Source organism: Lutjanus erythropterus, chromosome 4 (genome assembly GCF_056507025.1).
Source record: "Lutjanus erythropterus isolate fLutEry1 chromosome 4, fLutEry1.hap2, whole genome shotgun sequence".
Classification (NCBI taxonomy): domain Eukaryota; kingdom Metazoa; phylum Chordata; class Actinopteri; order Lutjaniformes; family Lutjanidae; genus Lutjanus; species Lutjanus erythropterus.
Genome location: NC_139320.1, coordinates 41,385,396 through 41,401,679, shown reverse-complemented (window position 1 = coordinate 41,401,679; position 16,284 = coordinate 41,385,396). Strand labels below are relative to the sequence as shown.

Sequence of the window (16,284 nt, the reverse complement as noted above, 5' to 3'; positions counted from 1 at the left end):
CAAACAAACTAACCAGTCATTGCAGTGGTAGACCAGAAATGTCCATGTTCTGTGAGTTAAAATTACAGATTTTTTCAATGGAGTCTGGTTAGGCAAGAGAGAGTGATATCTAGCGATGCAGATTTTTTTTAGATGGCTCAAATGCACTACATTTTACTGTTCACCCTATTCAGTACATCGCTTAGCTTCCTACACTGAGGCTTCCTCCGTTTCCCCAAACTGGGAGCATGCTGACCGCTATCTACTGTTGGCAATACACTGACTATCAAGAAGTACCTCGTATAACCCCGCTTCAAATAATCTGAACTATCCCCTTAACAAATATGAATCAATTCAGACTACTTAGTGTGCAAAGCAAAATGCTCTATTATAGCATATAAGATGAGTGTAAATCTTTAGGTGAAGAGGCAGAGGCAGACAGAAACCTTCACTGGTGTGTTTATAAGATAAGATAAACTACAGCACAGTGACTCCCTGGCCAGTAGCAGGTGCTTTGAATCCTCTTTTGGCTTAGTTTGTGATTTACATTATCACTTTTGATTCATATGATCACATTTGCCCCAATATAAACATTCCAGAGGACTAAGACAATAAGTCACATATAATTACTGAAACTGATTTACAACATTTGGCTTGTGGTAGATAATATATTGTTTTTATCTGTATTTTTTCTCTCTCTGTCTTAGGCGACCCAAAGCAGGCGTAAAAGTATATTTCTTGGAATCAGTTCGTTTTGTAAGACGTGGCTGCTAGAGAGAGAATAGGGGTGGAAACGAGGGTGTGATAATGTGTTGAAAGGTTACTGAGGTAGACTGGGTAATTAGCCCCTGCAGGTCTGACATCATTAATCCATACCTTCTAATTAATGTGGGTTCTGTGATGCCAGGGGGACTCCACATTATTCAACTCTAAATATATAAACTGCCTGTGTGCTGGAGTACTAACTCTTTTCTGAGATCACCTCTGACATACCCACTATTTCACAGAGGGAACCCACAGGCTTTTTGTGAGACATTATAACAAATGAATTTGCTGGTGTAAATGGGATTCATCACGGCATTAAAATTCATCTCAAGTGAAATTAGAAGAAAATATAAAAGGGATGTCTTTTCTGGTTATTTCACGTCAAGATTTAGATGCTGTTCCTCAGTCTGTTTACGCCTCATGTGAGTATCATGAGGCGGTTTCAGTATATTTGAAATTCACCTTTTATTGTGCCCCGCGCTGCACATAATGAAGTATTTATCTGAACCACACTGAGTCAATAGGCAAGAGTCTCACCGCTAAATTCTACCACAGAGTCTAGAGTAGTGTGTAAAAATAAGGCTACCCGGGCAGTAACTGGAAACTGCTTAGCATCCCTCTGCCACATCAATGAGACTAGAAAACACTACTCAGCTGTTCTTTCCCTGCTTCCTGGAAATACAGGATATGGTCATTGTTCTGTGGTGCAATTACACGACCTGCAGAGAAAATAGTCGACTTTATGATAGATACCCACATCCACCCCCAGCGCATTTTATGATCAATGCTGTCGCTTCGTTTATTTTACAGTCACAAGCCTTAGCGTCCATCTGTACTTCACGTTTCTTTTGTCTTTGTGTTGCAGTGCTCACAGACAGGCCGCCACCCATCATCCGCCAAGGCCCGTCCAATCAGACACTAGGGGTGGACAGTGTGGCACTGCTGAAGTGCCAGGCATCAGGAGACCCCATCCCCTCCATCAGCTGGCTGAAGGATGGGGTCAGTCTGCTGGGAAAGGACCCCCGCATGTCCCTGCAGGAGCTAGGCAGCCTGCAGATCAAAAACATCAAGGTAAAGGATGTCACTGGTCTTAATGGTGTTGAGAACAACTAATCAATGTATGCCAATAATAAATCACAATAGTTTTCCTCATGGAGTTTAACTGTGATTGTCTATTGAATGCTGTCTTATTGTGTCACAAAGTGTAACCACTCTTTCTGAAACTTGTCACCTTGATTATGTGTCTCAATTTAAAGGGATAGTTTGGATTTTTTGAAGTGGGGTTGTATTAGGTATTTTGGGCACCTGAAAAATCAGTATCACTTCAAGTGTATGTTATATTTAGAATATTTTCACAGCTTTACCTTGCCAGCGGACAGCTTTTTTTCCAACTCTTGAGCCAAATATCGCTCTCTCCAAAGCAACCAGACTCCTTTGGTAAAATCAGTCATTTTACCTCACAGAAAATGGGAGTTGCTGGTCTGCTGGTGCCTCGATCTTAAGTTTATTTGTGTTATTATGTGAATTTGGTGAATCCTAGCTAACCTTCTGAAACAAAGACATTCTGATCGAGGCAACGGTAGAACAGCATCTCCTGTGTTCTGCTAGTAAAGTTACAGTCTTTGCCAGTGGAGTCTGGTGGCTTTGGAGTGAGCGATACAACAGCCTGCAAAACAGCGATCCATCATCAGAAAAGAGTATAGGACGCAGGGTAAAGCAGTCAAAATTTTCTAAATATAGTGTATTCTTAAACTAATACAGATTTTTTTCCAGTGGATCTTTTTTAAATTGGCTAAAATGCATTTGCTGACCCTGTCCAAGTACCAAGTACCTCATTCAACACCACTTTAAATAATCCAAACTATCCCTGCAAGATTTTTATACAAGTGTGTGCATTTGTATGGTCATGGTTGAATTCAGTGGGACATGACTTAAGCTGAATTTGGATAAGCAAGGAACCATAATGTCTGAAAGAGATGAATAGGTCCCACTGATTTTTTAAATTGTTTTATAGTATCACTTAGTGGCACAGCAGCTCAAACAGGGCTCAGCTGCGCTGATGGCAACATGTATGCACTTAGACATATACACACATGTGTACACACGTACACGAGGAGAGTAGATTAAATTTAAAAGGCTCACATCTTCCTTTCCCCACTTGGAGGCCTCAGTGGAATATCTATTACGTGTGACAAAGCTGCCGACCACTGACATGTTATTTAATAAATGGAGGGAAGGAAGGCACGGGGACAAAAAACCAACAAACAACCAAAGTTCCTAAGAGGGATGGAGAGACAAGCCAGCTGTCATCGGTCCAGGGGGTTCCAGCAGCCCACCCTAAATTAATTAGCCTGGCTTTGTTGTGGTCGGCAGGACAGTGGGGAAATAAGGAGGGGGAGTGGAAAAGTGATGGAAGGGTGGTGAGTAGAAAATGGAATTCATTAGGAAATTAGCGTCAGCACTTTGAGGCACTCACAAATGACACACAATTTGGCGTGCACAAGGCTAGCTCATGAAGTCGCCCCACCACTATTTCAGTATAGGAAGATCACAAGTGTTAAGTCATTGTTGCTGCTCTCAGGATGTGCAAAATGAAATGGTCCTTCCACTAAAAGTGTTATTAGTGGAGTCATTATGCTTTGTGTGGTTTTGCTGTTAGGTGTGTGTGTTTGTTAAATATATGCATGTGTATTCTGCTGTATACCAGCTCTCAGACTCTGGGATCTACACATGTGTGGCTACCAGCTCCAGCGGTGAAACATCATGGAGTGCTTTCTTAGAAGTCAAAGGTACAAAATAACATAATAATTCCATGCATTTTATGTTCAGCAGAAAAAAGAAACTTGTCAGCCATTGTTTTTATTAGAGAAAGTGACTTTTCTTTCCGTCTGTTCAGAATCAGGTGGTGTGATGGTCATGAAAACCCATGATGAGAATGAGCTTCCGGGCCCACCATCCAAACCTCAGGTCACTGATGTCACCAAGAACAGCGTGTCTTTGTCCTGGCAGCCTGGGATGGCTGGAGCATCACCCATCTCCTCTTATGTCATTGAAGCATTCAGGTTTGTTTAACCAGGTTTACCTTCACTCACTATTAAAAGGGATACTTCAGATTTTTTGAAGTGGGGTTGTATGAGGTACTTACACTATAGTCAGTTGTATTATCTACAATAGATGGTGGTCAACAGGATGTACTGCTGTGGACAGGGTGGGAAGCAAAATATACTTCAGCCACCTAAAAAAATGAGTTTAAGTGTGTGCTATGTTTAGAATATTTTTCACAACTCCTGAGGTAAAATTACTGATTTTGCCAATGGAGTGTCGTCGGTTTGGTGAGCGAGATGTTTGGCTTATATCGCAGCAGTTTCCCATCAGAAAAGGAAGTCTGATGGCAAGGTAAAGTGGTAAAATTTCCAAATGTAAACCAAAATAGAATTTTGTCCACAGCAATACTCAGCTTCCTATGCCGGTACTGCTGCTTCTAGGAACAAGGGCATGCTGACTGCCATCTGCTGTGGGTAATATTCTTACTATGGATAAGTACCACATATAACCCCACTTCAAAAAACCTTTATTATCCTTGGTATGCTATGGATTACATGGAAAAAATATAGTATACCATGTGCAGACACAGAATAATAACATATATTCACCATTTTTCTCTTGCATTATAGTCAATCAGTGAGCAACAGCTGGCAAACTGTAGCAGATCACATCAAAACCACCCAGTTTACAGTCAAAGGTCTCCGTCCCAACACCATCTACCTGTTCATGGTCCGAGCTGTCAACAGCCAGGGCCTGAGTGATCCGAGCCCCATGTCTGATCCTGTCAGAACGCAAGGTACATTAACATAACATTAATGTGAATGGAATTCATTATGTTTTAGTGTTTTTTCAATACATGTTTAGTTATTTCAGTAACTGTCATAAAGACATTCACTGCTGGTATGTGGTTTCCTTTTTTGCTGAGTATAATTTCTGTTTCTACTGATAGGCTAAGGTCACTGTGCTCCCCTTCAAAGTGTGATACTTATCGGCCCCTCTCAGCAATCTGCAGTGAATAGCTGTACTGAAACACTGCAGAACTTTCCAGAGGTCAAATTCTCCTCTCAGTCCAGCTCATTAAGGCCACACTTAAGCAATTATGTAAAATAAGCTTGTCTTCTTTTGGAAGCCCTAACTGAGTTAGTGCTATCCCTGCTATGTTAATGATCATAACAGGAGAAAATGACTGTCTCCAAACCCAAAGAAGATTTGATTATAGTACCGGACAGACCACAGTCTCCAGATTACATTGATATGATAAGTCCCTGGCAAAAAAAAAAAAAAAAAAAAACAAACAACCTTTGGCCAAGCTCTATCAAATGCAAGCCAAGAGTGGAGTCAATTTGAATTGCAGCATATCTCTCTCGTGCTGATGTGAAGGTCTTGAGGTGATTTATAGATGTGTTTATTGACAATGGCATGCATTGATGACAAATTGATTTTTCACTTCTTTTTAACTGTGTTCGGCCTGTCTTGCCCTAGTAGTGTAGCCGGTGATTCATGACTGTGCTGGGATGTCTGAATGCAGCTTTATTTAAAATATAATTTCCTCTTGAGAGTTTTTTTTTGCTTCCTTTCAGTAAATAACTCAAAATGTGGCTCCCTTCAACCACATTCGGTATCTCATACACTGGAGTCTTTTTTTATTGCTTGTAACATGAAACACATGCATGCGCAAAATGTGAAATGAGCTGGAAAATAGTGTCATAGTGTCCATTCATCTCTCATCCAGTATGTGTAGGGACATGCATTCATGGTTCATTCGTTGATGTGGTTGTTCAGTCAGGGCCCAGTAAGTGCAGACAACTTACACATCTAAGGAACTTTGCCAGCCCAAGTCTCCTTTCTTTTCTCCACACCAGACAAGTGCCTTAATACAAAATACAATGAGGTCATTTTAATGCAGATGGAGTTGCTCCTTTTCAAATGAAGCCGTGATAACCGAGTGTACGTTTCTTTGTCAAAACCAATTGGTCTATTCAGTCCTCTTTTCCCATTCCGCTTCTGATGGTGATGAAGAAAGCTTTATTGTGAGGAACCGAGTGAACTCTGTGAAGAAGAGTGGTCAGCATTTGTTTTGTCTTTTTCTCATTTTTCTTTTTTGATCCCTTATAGATATCAGTCCTCCGGCTCAGGGTGTCGACCACAGGCATGTGCAGAAGGAACTCGGCGAGGTTATAGTTCGGTTGCACAACCCAGTTGTCCTGAGTCCTACGACCATTCAAGTCACGTGGACAGTAAGTGCAATAGGGCTGCAACTAACAATTATTAGCATCATACATTTTCTACATAAAGGGTTTTCAAAGTTTGAGACTGTGGGCCTCCCCTCAGACAAAGCTAGGAAAAGAAATCCCCATTAGTTTACTTGCTTATTTGGCTCTATTACTGGATATTTATGTGATGATGATTATGTTACTTGATCCCATAAACACTAAACAATTTAGCTTAAAAATGAATAAATTAATGCATAAAAAAGGTCTTTCTAATGGCTTTTATTAGTTTCTTATTTCTTTAACCAAAACCACACAGATTTAGTTTATCCTGTATGATCTCCTTTTGATAACTAAAGTAATACTGTAATAATGATGGATTTTTTTTTTCATTTCCATTCACTTAGCCTCCTGAAATCTTTTTAACGCTCAATTATTTGTTTGTCAGTCGACTCATTGTTTTAAACTGCAACTTTCTCTTTTGCATACAGGACAGGTGCATCATTTTCATTTGCTCAGCTCTAGTCTTTATACTGGTAGAACTTAGATGTAAAAAAAAAAAATGCTCGATCTGTGTATGGTTTTGTTATCTGTCTGCATTCTTTTTCCATCTTTGATTTTGTAAAACTGAGTCATGAAGTCAAGCTAGTCGATATGAAACATCCCCGTTTGAAGCCAAAAAGGTGCTCCTCGAGGCTACCATTTGTTTTATGTCAGGAAATTTTTGTCTGGTTGTTCCTGCAGACTGCAGCTTTGAAATATTGTAATTGGTGACTTAAAAGTAACTGAACATCAAATAGCTGAGAAATTGTTTCTTTTAACCACGCTGAACATCAAAAGAGGTGTCAGAGACATCTGGTTGTTCATCAATCTTCCATATGTCTTCAACTGCTTCCCTCTTAGAACACAGACCCTGCAGAGATAAAATTAGATTGAAATTAATGTTTGTGGTTGAACTGTACTTTGTGAACATGAGTTTTCCTGCTGCCATGAGACGGTGCATTAATCTTATTTTACACTCATACATGCAAACAACACAAACACACACCTGCTCTTCCAGCATACTTCTGCACATACTGCCTCACCACAGGAATCAGCACATTATGTCCTAAAATTAGACATTTTTATTAAATGTGAAAAATGTCAAATCAGCTACAGCCTTGGCAAAAATGCTTTTTATTTAATTGTATGGTAATGAGGACAGAGGGGGCTATTTATATTATTCAAATCTGAGGTATTCATACAGTATACGTGCTGGTTTATTTTGATTATGCTGCTATAGATCACTCAGGTGCAGGTATTTACAGCACACACCCATCACTTAGTGGCATGGAGTGCCTGTTTCCATTTTCAAATGAAGCACATTAGCAGTTTTCCTGGTGACATGTTTATTGACCCCTGTAATAAGTTTCACCCCAAGACTTGGTAGCTCATTTAATGTTAAAGCATTGCTTTATGATTGTAATGTACAATCAACGCAAAACATGGCTAGCTAATCAATCAGGGGCCCCTTTCAGTAAACAGAGGGGCCACTCTCACAGAGCTTTCATATTCCCAAATCATTCCATTAATAAAAGTCATGCATCCATTTTGCTGATTTACTCGGGCTACACTGGCGAAAAACAGCTGCTTAATATCCCACTTGAAAGCCCCACTCACTTCTTCTACTGTTAACAAGCCATTACAGTGACTTATGCGCCTGCTCCTCCTCTGCATAAATTCAGCTTTTTTTCTTTCTCGCTAAATGGGCCCAAGTTTTAAGAGAGGGGTCCTTTGTGGATTGGGGGGGGGCTATCACACTTCCAGTCTCTCTCTGCTGTTATCATCTCTGCTGTGTGTTCCCCTCGCGTCCCCAGGGTGTGTGTATTTGTTGCTGCATGACATTCTCAGACTTGCAGCCCATCTTAGATGTCGTGCGACCTGCTTTCCAGTGTCACTAGTTAGTATTTATAATACATAGGAGACATGCATATGTCCTTTAAGGCGGTATTATGGAAAGGCTTTTTAATAGAGGAGGGAACACTTTGGTGGCTGGGAGCCGCGCGTATGAGGTAATGTCAGGGTGTTAATTGAGCTAAGTGTGTCATAGCTGGTGATGAAAGGCCCATTAAACGAGTAACAGCCTCTAAAGTGTCATGAATGCAATCCTGTGAGGAAGAAACGCATTTCCTGGAAAAACATCCTTTTATATTATCGAGAAGTAGGCCCGAGATAGCATCTCGTCTTCACCTGTTCGTTTTGCACCAGAATATTCAACAAAATGATAAACACAATACTCACTTACCGTGATATTGTGAAAAAGCCATAGTTCAGTGCCTAATAAATGTCTTTTCAAAATAAACCTGCACATTTTAGAGAGGCCTACATTGTGACAAGTCGAAGGAACATCTATGCAATAATCATCCTGTGAAACAAGGTGCTCACTAACATGGATTTGAACGAAGTTTGATAGAAGTAAACCTTTTGTGTGCACAGTTTTTTTTACTTCAAGTCATGAACAATGGCAGCAAAAACAAAAGTCTTGTGTTAATAATTTTGTTGAATACAAAACAGTAATCTCATCTTCATTCATTTTCTCAGGTGGATCGTCAGTCTCAGTTCATCCAGGGTTACAGAGTTCTGTACAGGCAAACCTCAGGACTGCCTTCGCCAGGACCTTGGCTGACCCAGGATGTGAAGATCCCCTCTGAGCGCAGCGTCATCCTCTCTGCGCTTAAAAAGGGCATTGTGTATGAGATCAAGGTCCGTCCTTACTTCAATGAGTTTCAAGGCATGGACAGCGAATCCAGAACAGCACGGACAACTGAAGAAGGTATGAAGAAAAAGGACGTGCTGATTACTTGTAGACTGAGTTGTTCAAACACCAATATCAAAAAAATGCCCCTAATACGGTCTAGAATTTATTAAGTTGTCTTTCTTTTGTGATTGTGAAAATCAGACTCTTTACCAAGTGGATTGAATGGTATTCTTTTTTTTAAAAATATACTGGTATCAGATCGGTACTCAGGTATCGACTGACACCCAAAGTTCAGGTACCAGAATCGGTATCAGAAAAGAAAAAAATGGTATTGGAACATCTCTATTTGTGGATTATGTCAAGAGCAATTCAACAAACTGTAATGCATCAACATAGATGTGAGATGATGGGTGACACATGACCCCATAGGCTGCTTTCATGTTAGTTTTTGTCAGAATATCACAGGCTCTGCTGCCCCTCCTTTTGATACCAAGAACTGAGGGTACATGTGCAAATATATATGTTAGTGTGCGCATGTTTGTGCCTGTCTGTCTGACCTTCCTGCTGTGCCTTTTTTTTGTTTATGATTGGTGGTGTTAGTGCCAACCTTCTTCTAATCCATCACCCAGCAGCCACAGGCCTGAGCTGTGATTGGACACAGCACACACTTCCTCCTGCGAATATGATCTGTCGCCCAAAGCTTGATTCATACAGGCTGTGACAAGGCTGCAGAGCTGTGTGGCACAATATCACACGCAGAGACACACACACAGGAATGTATTTGGATGAATTTACTGTTTTGATCTAAGCCAAACCAGAAACGCATCCAGTAGCACTGCACCAGCCTCGCTTCAACCTTCGAGTCTAATAAACAAAATGAAATTATGATGTGATTTGAAGTAAAGACACACAGTATGTGCGTCCAACAGCACAAAAAGACAAATACAGACTCTTTATACTGGAGACAAAGCCCATCTTGCCACAACATATTTAGGCCTGCATGTATAGGAGACAGTTCACATCCTGTCTGTGTGACAGTCCCATTTATTTTCCCTTCCTCAGAGGGGCCGTATCTCCTGTGGCCAGCCAGCGTACGCACTGCTGTAGTGGAACTGCCATCACATTACAGCTGTCTCCAACACACACACACAGTAAACACATACATGCCAGCACACACAACCTTCCCCTAAGGCAACCTGAACCTGCATGTCCCAGCTATTACCGATGCTGATAACTGTCCCTGCTTTTGCTCTATCTGCATCCCAGTCCCACAGAGAACTTGACCACTTTCTATTTCTGTCACAACCCCGATGCTGCGTCTGGTCATAGCTGATACACCGTCAAACACACGGCTCTAGGCTCCTCAGAGACTTTGGGACTACTGAGAAGGGCAGCTAGATGGATAGAGAAGTCCTGCTCAGAGGGTGATTAAAACTTAGGTTGTCCATTAGCTAACACAATTAGAGAATCCCCAGAGCAGGTCCAGACGGACGCAGGGTTACAGTATGCTCAGCGCTCCAATGCTGTGTCCATCTTTGTAGCCTCCCTCCTCCTTTTTCACACATTCTCCCTCTCGCTCCATCTGGACAGTCATGTCACGGCTGATAAATGATCTTCATCCACCATTGCCATCTGATTCCCACTGAATGATTTTCCAAGAAGTCACTAAGGAGGCCCATTTTTTATGCAAAATAGTGCTTATTTAGGATGAGAGGAAAAAATAATGTTTGTATAAATGTTGATTTGTAGTGGACTTATCCACACTGATGGATGGATTTATTAAAAAATAAATCTGATGTGTACATATTTTTAGTTCATGAAGTGCTTCTGCTTTCCTTTCATGAAATAAAATAAAAGTAATCACAGTAGATCAGTCAATACAAGTTTGCTTGACAATAAAACGGACATACAACAAAAAATAAAATAGAATCTAAAATTCAGACCTTCCTCAACCCTAATGACAATAGGGAAGTGAATCCAAATATACTATGGGACACCTTAAAATCACTTATCAGGGCTAAATTAATATCCCTCAGTACAGCATCCAAGAAAGCAAAAGAAAGAGAAAATAAACTTAAGCAACTTACAAATCATCTAAAGAGCAAACATCAACAAAACAACATCATCAGGAATCAGGACACCCACACAATGATTAAAATTAGACATTACAAATTAGATTTGGGGCTTTTATAATAGAAAGAAAAAATATACATTTCAACAATCATATTACAAGGTGGGTCCTAATGGTACAAAATTATTGGCGAAGAAAATATGGAAAAAAGATCTCACAGTTTATAAAATACTAGATCCTGAATCTGGATAAATATGCAATAAATTAGATTAAATCAACATTAAAATCCAAATATATCATATCATATCAGATCAAACTCTCTATTAACAACCAAAACAAGAAAGTAAAAATGTGCAATAAATTTTCTTTGGCAATAAGTGCTTGAATTATTTTATGTACAATTGCAAAACAAAACACTGCAGCAATCAGAAACAGTCCTTTTTTAAATTAAAATAAAAAAAAAACACTGTCATATCAAAATATTGTTGAAAATACAGTATGGTCAGTGCAATATCCAAATTGCAGGTGCAACAATTTTTTGGTAAAAGGTAAAATAAGTCTCAACATACCATTATAAACAGAGCATTGTGGTGCTAAAGAGATGCCCTGGTAAAAATGTCAGCAGAAATCACATCATCATCATTTTTATATATTTTTCAGTGAAAAAGAAATTCCATTAAAATTGTGACTCATGTCTTCAAAATAATCACGTTTTTTGTTTTGTTTTGTTTTTTAGCATATTGTTCAGCCCTACAGTAGATTTTGTCCCACCTCAGTATGATATTAAGACATTTTTTTATTGTGATATCATGATAATTAGATATATTGTTACATCCTTAATATGTGGGTAGGCTCCACTGGTTTACCCCCTCAGCACCCACAGCTTTACATTAGCTATTGGCTTCTTTTTGTATGTGTATAATATATTTGTATTCCTTCATCATGCTGCACAGGTCTGTGTGTGCGTGAGAGACGGGGGGTCACATTCCTGCCTGCCATACATCAATCCACTAATGGCTCTATTAGCAGAGCCTCCGAGGCCTCTAATGAAAAATGTGTATTGTTTAGTGCAAATATGCATGATAATAAGCTGCTAAATCATTCATAACATTAACTTTGAACGACATTGTCTCTGATGGCTGCCGCGCGCCAATCCGGCACTTTGTCACCTGGATGTAATGCAGCGTCGGAGAGCCGTGAGCGTGATGGTTGATCAGATGCACCCTCGGTAGATTGTTTCTAATCTGGCCAAGGTGTTGGGTTCATCATTGGACCCATTCATCTTCCACCATGCCAGGGCCTCCTGGCTCTCTGGGGGCCGGTGTGGCCAATCGCGCTGAGGGATGAGCACAGATTTACAGGGTGACACGTGCCATTTTGGATGGAGGCGAGGTGAGGGAGAGGCAGCCCAGGAGTAATTGACCTGTCAGTATTCTGCTGTGGTGCCGCTCTCCTGCCAGCCACTGCGGAAATGAGAAAACATTATTTTTAAAACGTTATTTCCAGTTGGGCCAACTGTTATTTATTTTTTCTCCGTTACCCCTTGTGGGGTCAGAAGATTGTCGCCATCAGAATAACAACAGAGTGAGGTTTATGAAAGCTTGACTTGTCTTGTTTCTGTCCGCTCTCTGTCTGCCTGTGGACAGGGCCGATTCATTTAGATGTGCCTCCTCGCTCTGAAGCTCCCCTCTGATCCGTACGTACTGGCTTTAGTTTCATCTGGCTGATCGATGGAATCAGTCAATATGTTTACTGAGACCTTGTTTCCTTCCCCTGAAATGTATTTTTTTCATATTTCCTTCTCGTCTGTGCTTCATCCTATAAGCTTGTCGACCCACATGCCACCCTGGCTCGGTCAGTGCCAGAGTCTTACAGCTTTACAGCACTTCTTTCCTGACTGTGCCAGGCTGTCATTCCACAAATCAATACCAGTATTCTCTGCACAAATCCACCGGGCTGGAGCAGAGGATATATTAGATATTAAATCATAGTGAAACGTTAAAGATAGGCTATATAGCCATGTCAGACCTGCCCTGGTCTTCATGTAAATCCCCCTCTAATGAGACATCTTGACAGCCTTCAGCCACCTGTGCCATCCCTGCAGAATAACATTCCTTGGAAAACCGTGTGTGTGTGTTTGTGTGTGTCTTTTTTGTGTATGTGCACTTGCGTGTACATATTTATGAGCTCTTGTTCAAACACATTCAGATGTACAATACTGCTGTTCATTCCAGTATTCTTCTTTCTAAGGATTAAATATTCTTCTGCCACCTGAACTGCAGACAGGCATGGGCACAAATACATCAGAAAGTATCTTGTTACAAATTACAAATAGTTGCTTATCAAATGTAGTTAAATAAATCGCAAAAGATCGGTATGGAAAATGTATTTAATTAAAATAGAAGTCATTGTAATTTGAAAAGACAATACAATACAAGGCTTTACTCTGCCTAACTTCCAATTTAGTCCTGTTCTAACTTAAATTAGGATAAAATCATGCAGCTCTTCTGAACCAAAGTTCATGCTGGGTGTTTTTCAGCTAGTTTTAAGTATGTTTGTCAGTTCAGTTCTTGAGCACACGTTTTCAAATTGCTCTTTTGTTATGTTCTAGTGCCATTAAGTAACTTGGACTTATATGGAATATCTGATCATATTTTCATAACATAACTTTATTTTAGGGCAAATTTGCACCAAACACCAAAGCAGCTTTTTTTTCATTAAGCTACTGGTCTCAAGATACAAATAAAATAGTTCACAATAAATGCATTTCTGGACCTGACAGGATATGTTATGTGATTTACTTACATTTAGCCAGAGACTGTGATTAGGTTAATTGTGTAGATTTCTTTAGTTTTTAAACCTGTGGATAAAAATGTTTAATGTTTAATATATTTATGTATTTTAACACAGAGTTACAAGCTCTTAAAATATTTGGTTACAAATCACATTTTTTTCTGCCCAGCAAAATACTCAAAAGTAATAAAAATCTGTTTTTTCAGGAAATTTTGTTTGAAATACTGCCCATCTCTAACTGCAGAAAAATTGTATTTGATTGTTGACCTTGTTATTTTGTTTCTCCTCTTTCAGCTCCGAGTGCCCCTCCTCAGCAGGTAACAGTCCTGACTGTGGGAAACCAGAACAGCACTTCCATCAGCATCTCCTGGGACCCCCCTCCGCCAGACCACCAGAACGGCATCATCCAAGAGTACAAGGTTTGTCCCAGGGAGTCAGCGTGGATTCTCATTTAACATATACAAAGCCAAATGGAATCAACTGCCTCTCTATTTTCTCTCCCTTTTCTGCTTTAGATCTGGTGTCTGGGGAATGAAACACGTTTCCATGTAAATAAGACGGTGGATGCGGCCATACGCTCCGTGGTGGTGGGCGGGCTGCAGGTGGGAGTGGTGTACCGGGTGGAAGTGGCTGCCAGCACAAGTGCTGGAGTTGGAGTCAAGAGTGAACCTCAGTCTATTATCATTGGTAAGACAGATTAATGAAGAGCATTTTCAACTTTTCAACAGCCAGTTTAAAGGGATAGTTCGGATTGTTTGGGGCATTGTATGACCTTTGATTGCCTACAGTAGATGCCGGTTGGCACGCATCCAGTTTGGAGAAGCAGGGAGGGGCACCAGCATGGAAGCTAAGCATTGTACTGCTGTGGTAAGGGTCAGCAACAAAGGTATTTTTGCCGCTTAAAAAAAGGTCCACCAAGAAAATCAGTATCAGTTTATGTGTATGCTATTTTTTAAAATATTTTCATCACTTAACCTTGTCATCAGACAGCCTTCTCTGATGGGAAACCAGCGTTATGACAAATATCACTCTCTCTAAACCAAAGTCTTTGCTGTTTTAAAAAGATAGATCAATTCAACAAAGTCATACAATAGCACAAACAAACTAACAGATCAAGGCACCAGTAGACAAGCAACTTCCTTGTTCTGTGAAGAGAAATTGCTGCTTTTGTCCATGAATTTTGATTGGTTCAGAGAGACATTTTTCTGTTGGAAAAGGCTTTCTGACAGCAAAGTAAAGCTGGGAAAATATTCTAAATAAAGTATACACTTTTGATATTCTACTGTTACTACTGATATTCATTTTTTTAGGCTGACCCTTTTTGAAGTGGCTAAAATATGTTTTGCTGCTGATCCTGTCCACAGCAGTGCATTGCTTAACTTCCATGCTGGTACTTGCTCTCTGTTTCTGCCATCTACTGTAGCTAATATACTGACTATGGTGAACTACCTCATAGAATCCCACATCAAATAATGCAAACTCTGTTTATTTTTTTTCCCTTTGCTAATATCAGTCTTCACAAAGAATAACATTGTATTTGAGTGTTAGTGGATGATTTCAGCAAAACAACCAATAGTGAGAATGTTTTTGTTAAATACTTGGAATTGTCAAATACATGATAATGTTAAAATAGCACTATTTTTATATGTGGCCTGACCACATATGATTTATGTGGAGCTGGGGCAGATTGTGCCTGATTTGACCCATAACTGATGGCTTGGCCTGAAGCATGTTCTTATTTCCCCAGTGTCACTCACATAATCCATCTCCGGGAGCAGAGCCCCAAGCTCGCAGATATAATATATTGTGTGTTTGTGGATGTGGGGATGAGTGTGTGTTCATGTGGTTGCACTGTAATATAAAGATGAACAGCATTTGTGAAAATTTGCATGCATGCACATATAATATGCGTGTGTTTGTCTTTATGAGTGTGTTTTTGTTCGGTCAACATGTGAAAACGTCCGTTTGTGCTCTTATCACGTTTCCAGATAGTGTCAAGCGGGCTAGTCAGGGTGAGCTGCGATTGGAGATCAATACAGGATCCTCTCATTTCACATAGTGTGTTTTACCAGCAACGGAGTGAATTAGGGGCTGAGCTAAGCAAACAACCTGCTCACCTGGGGGTTTGTTATAAGCTTTTAGGCTTTGTCTTTCTCAGTCTGTACATTATGTTTCACTGCACATCCTTTAGATCTGTGCCCTGCTCCCTTGGTCAATATCTCAGCTATAATTCATCAGACCTACTTTCTTTGAGCTTAATCTAGCCCTAACTCTGTCTTGATGTAGCTGTGGGTGTTTTTTCTGCACAGTGAAAAAGTGGAACAGTCCCAAGCCCTTAAGTATCATGTTGTTTCTACTTTCACCTTGAAGCAGCAGATCATGCACAACGGTATTGTTATTTCCTGTTTCTCTCCAGTAACCGTCCACCCAGCATCACATTAATGTTGCCTGTTTATTCCCATGCCCTCAGGTAAGGAGTTTCGGGACGTGATTATACATGGAAACCGGAACAACAGCATCACGGAGCAGATCACTGATGTGGTGAAACAGCCTGCTTTTATCGCCGGTATTGGAGGGGCCTGCTGGGTCATCCTCATGGGCTTCAGCATTTGGCTCTACTGGAGGAGAAAGAAGAGAAAGGGCCTGAGCAACTACGCAGGTTAGACTGATCATAGTCTGATAGT

At 40.3% G+C, this 16,284-nt stretch overlaps 1 protein-coding gene across 7 annotated transcripts in view; it reads left to right on the top strand.

Moving 5' to 3' along the window:
* robo2 (roundabout, axon guidance receptor, homolog 2 (Drosophila)) overlaps positions 1 to 16,284 on the top strand; it is a 342,170-nt gene that overhangs the window by 287,835 nt on the left and 38,051 nt on the right. For all 7 annotated transcript variants that reach the window (XM_084718008.1, XM_084718004.1, XM_084718001.1 and 4 more), the window contains exons 9-17: positions 1,610 to 1,815; positions 3,452 to 3,533; positions 3,641 to 3,806; positions 4,419 to 4,585; positions 5,905 to 6,026; positions 8,580 to 8,811; positions 13,895 to 14,019; positions 14,116 to 14,287; positions 16,071 to 16,259. In XM_084718008.1, coding sequence (XP_084574134.1) covers positions 1,610 to 1,815; positions 3,452 to 3,533; positions 3,641 to 3,806; positions 4,419 to 4,585; positions 5,905 to 6,026; positions 8,580 to 8,811; positions 13,895 to 14,019; positions 14,116 to 14,287; positions 16,071 to 16,259 — 1,461 coding nt within the window. The remainder of the gene's footprint in view (positions 1 to 1,609; positions 1,816 to 3,451; positions 3,534 to 3,640; positions 3,807 to 4,418; positions 4,586 to 5,904; positions 6,027 to 8,579; positions 8,812 to 13,894; positions 14,020 to 14,115; positions 14,288 to 16,070; positions 16,260 to 16,284) is intronic.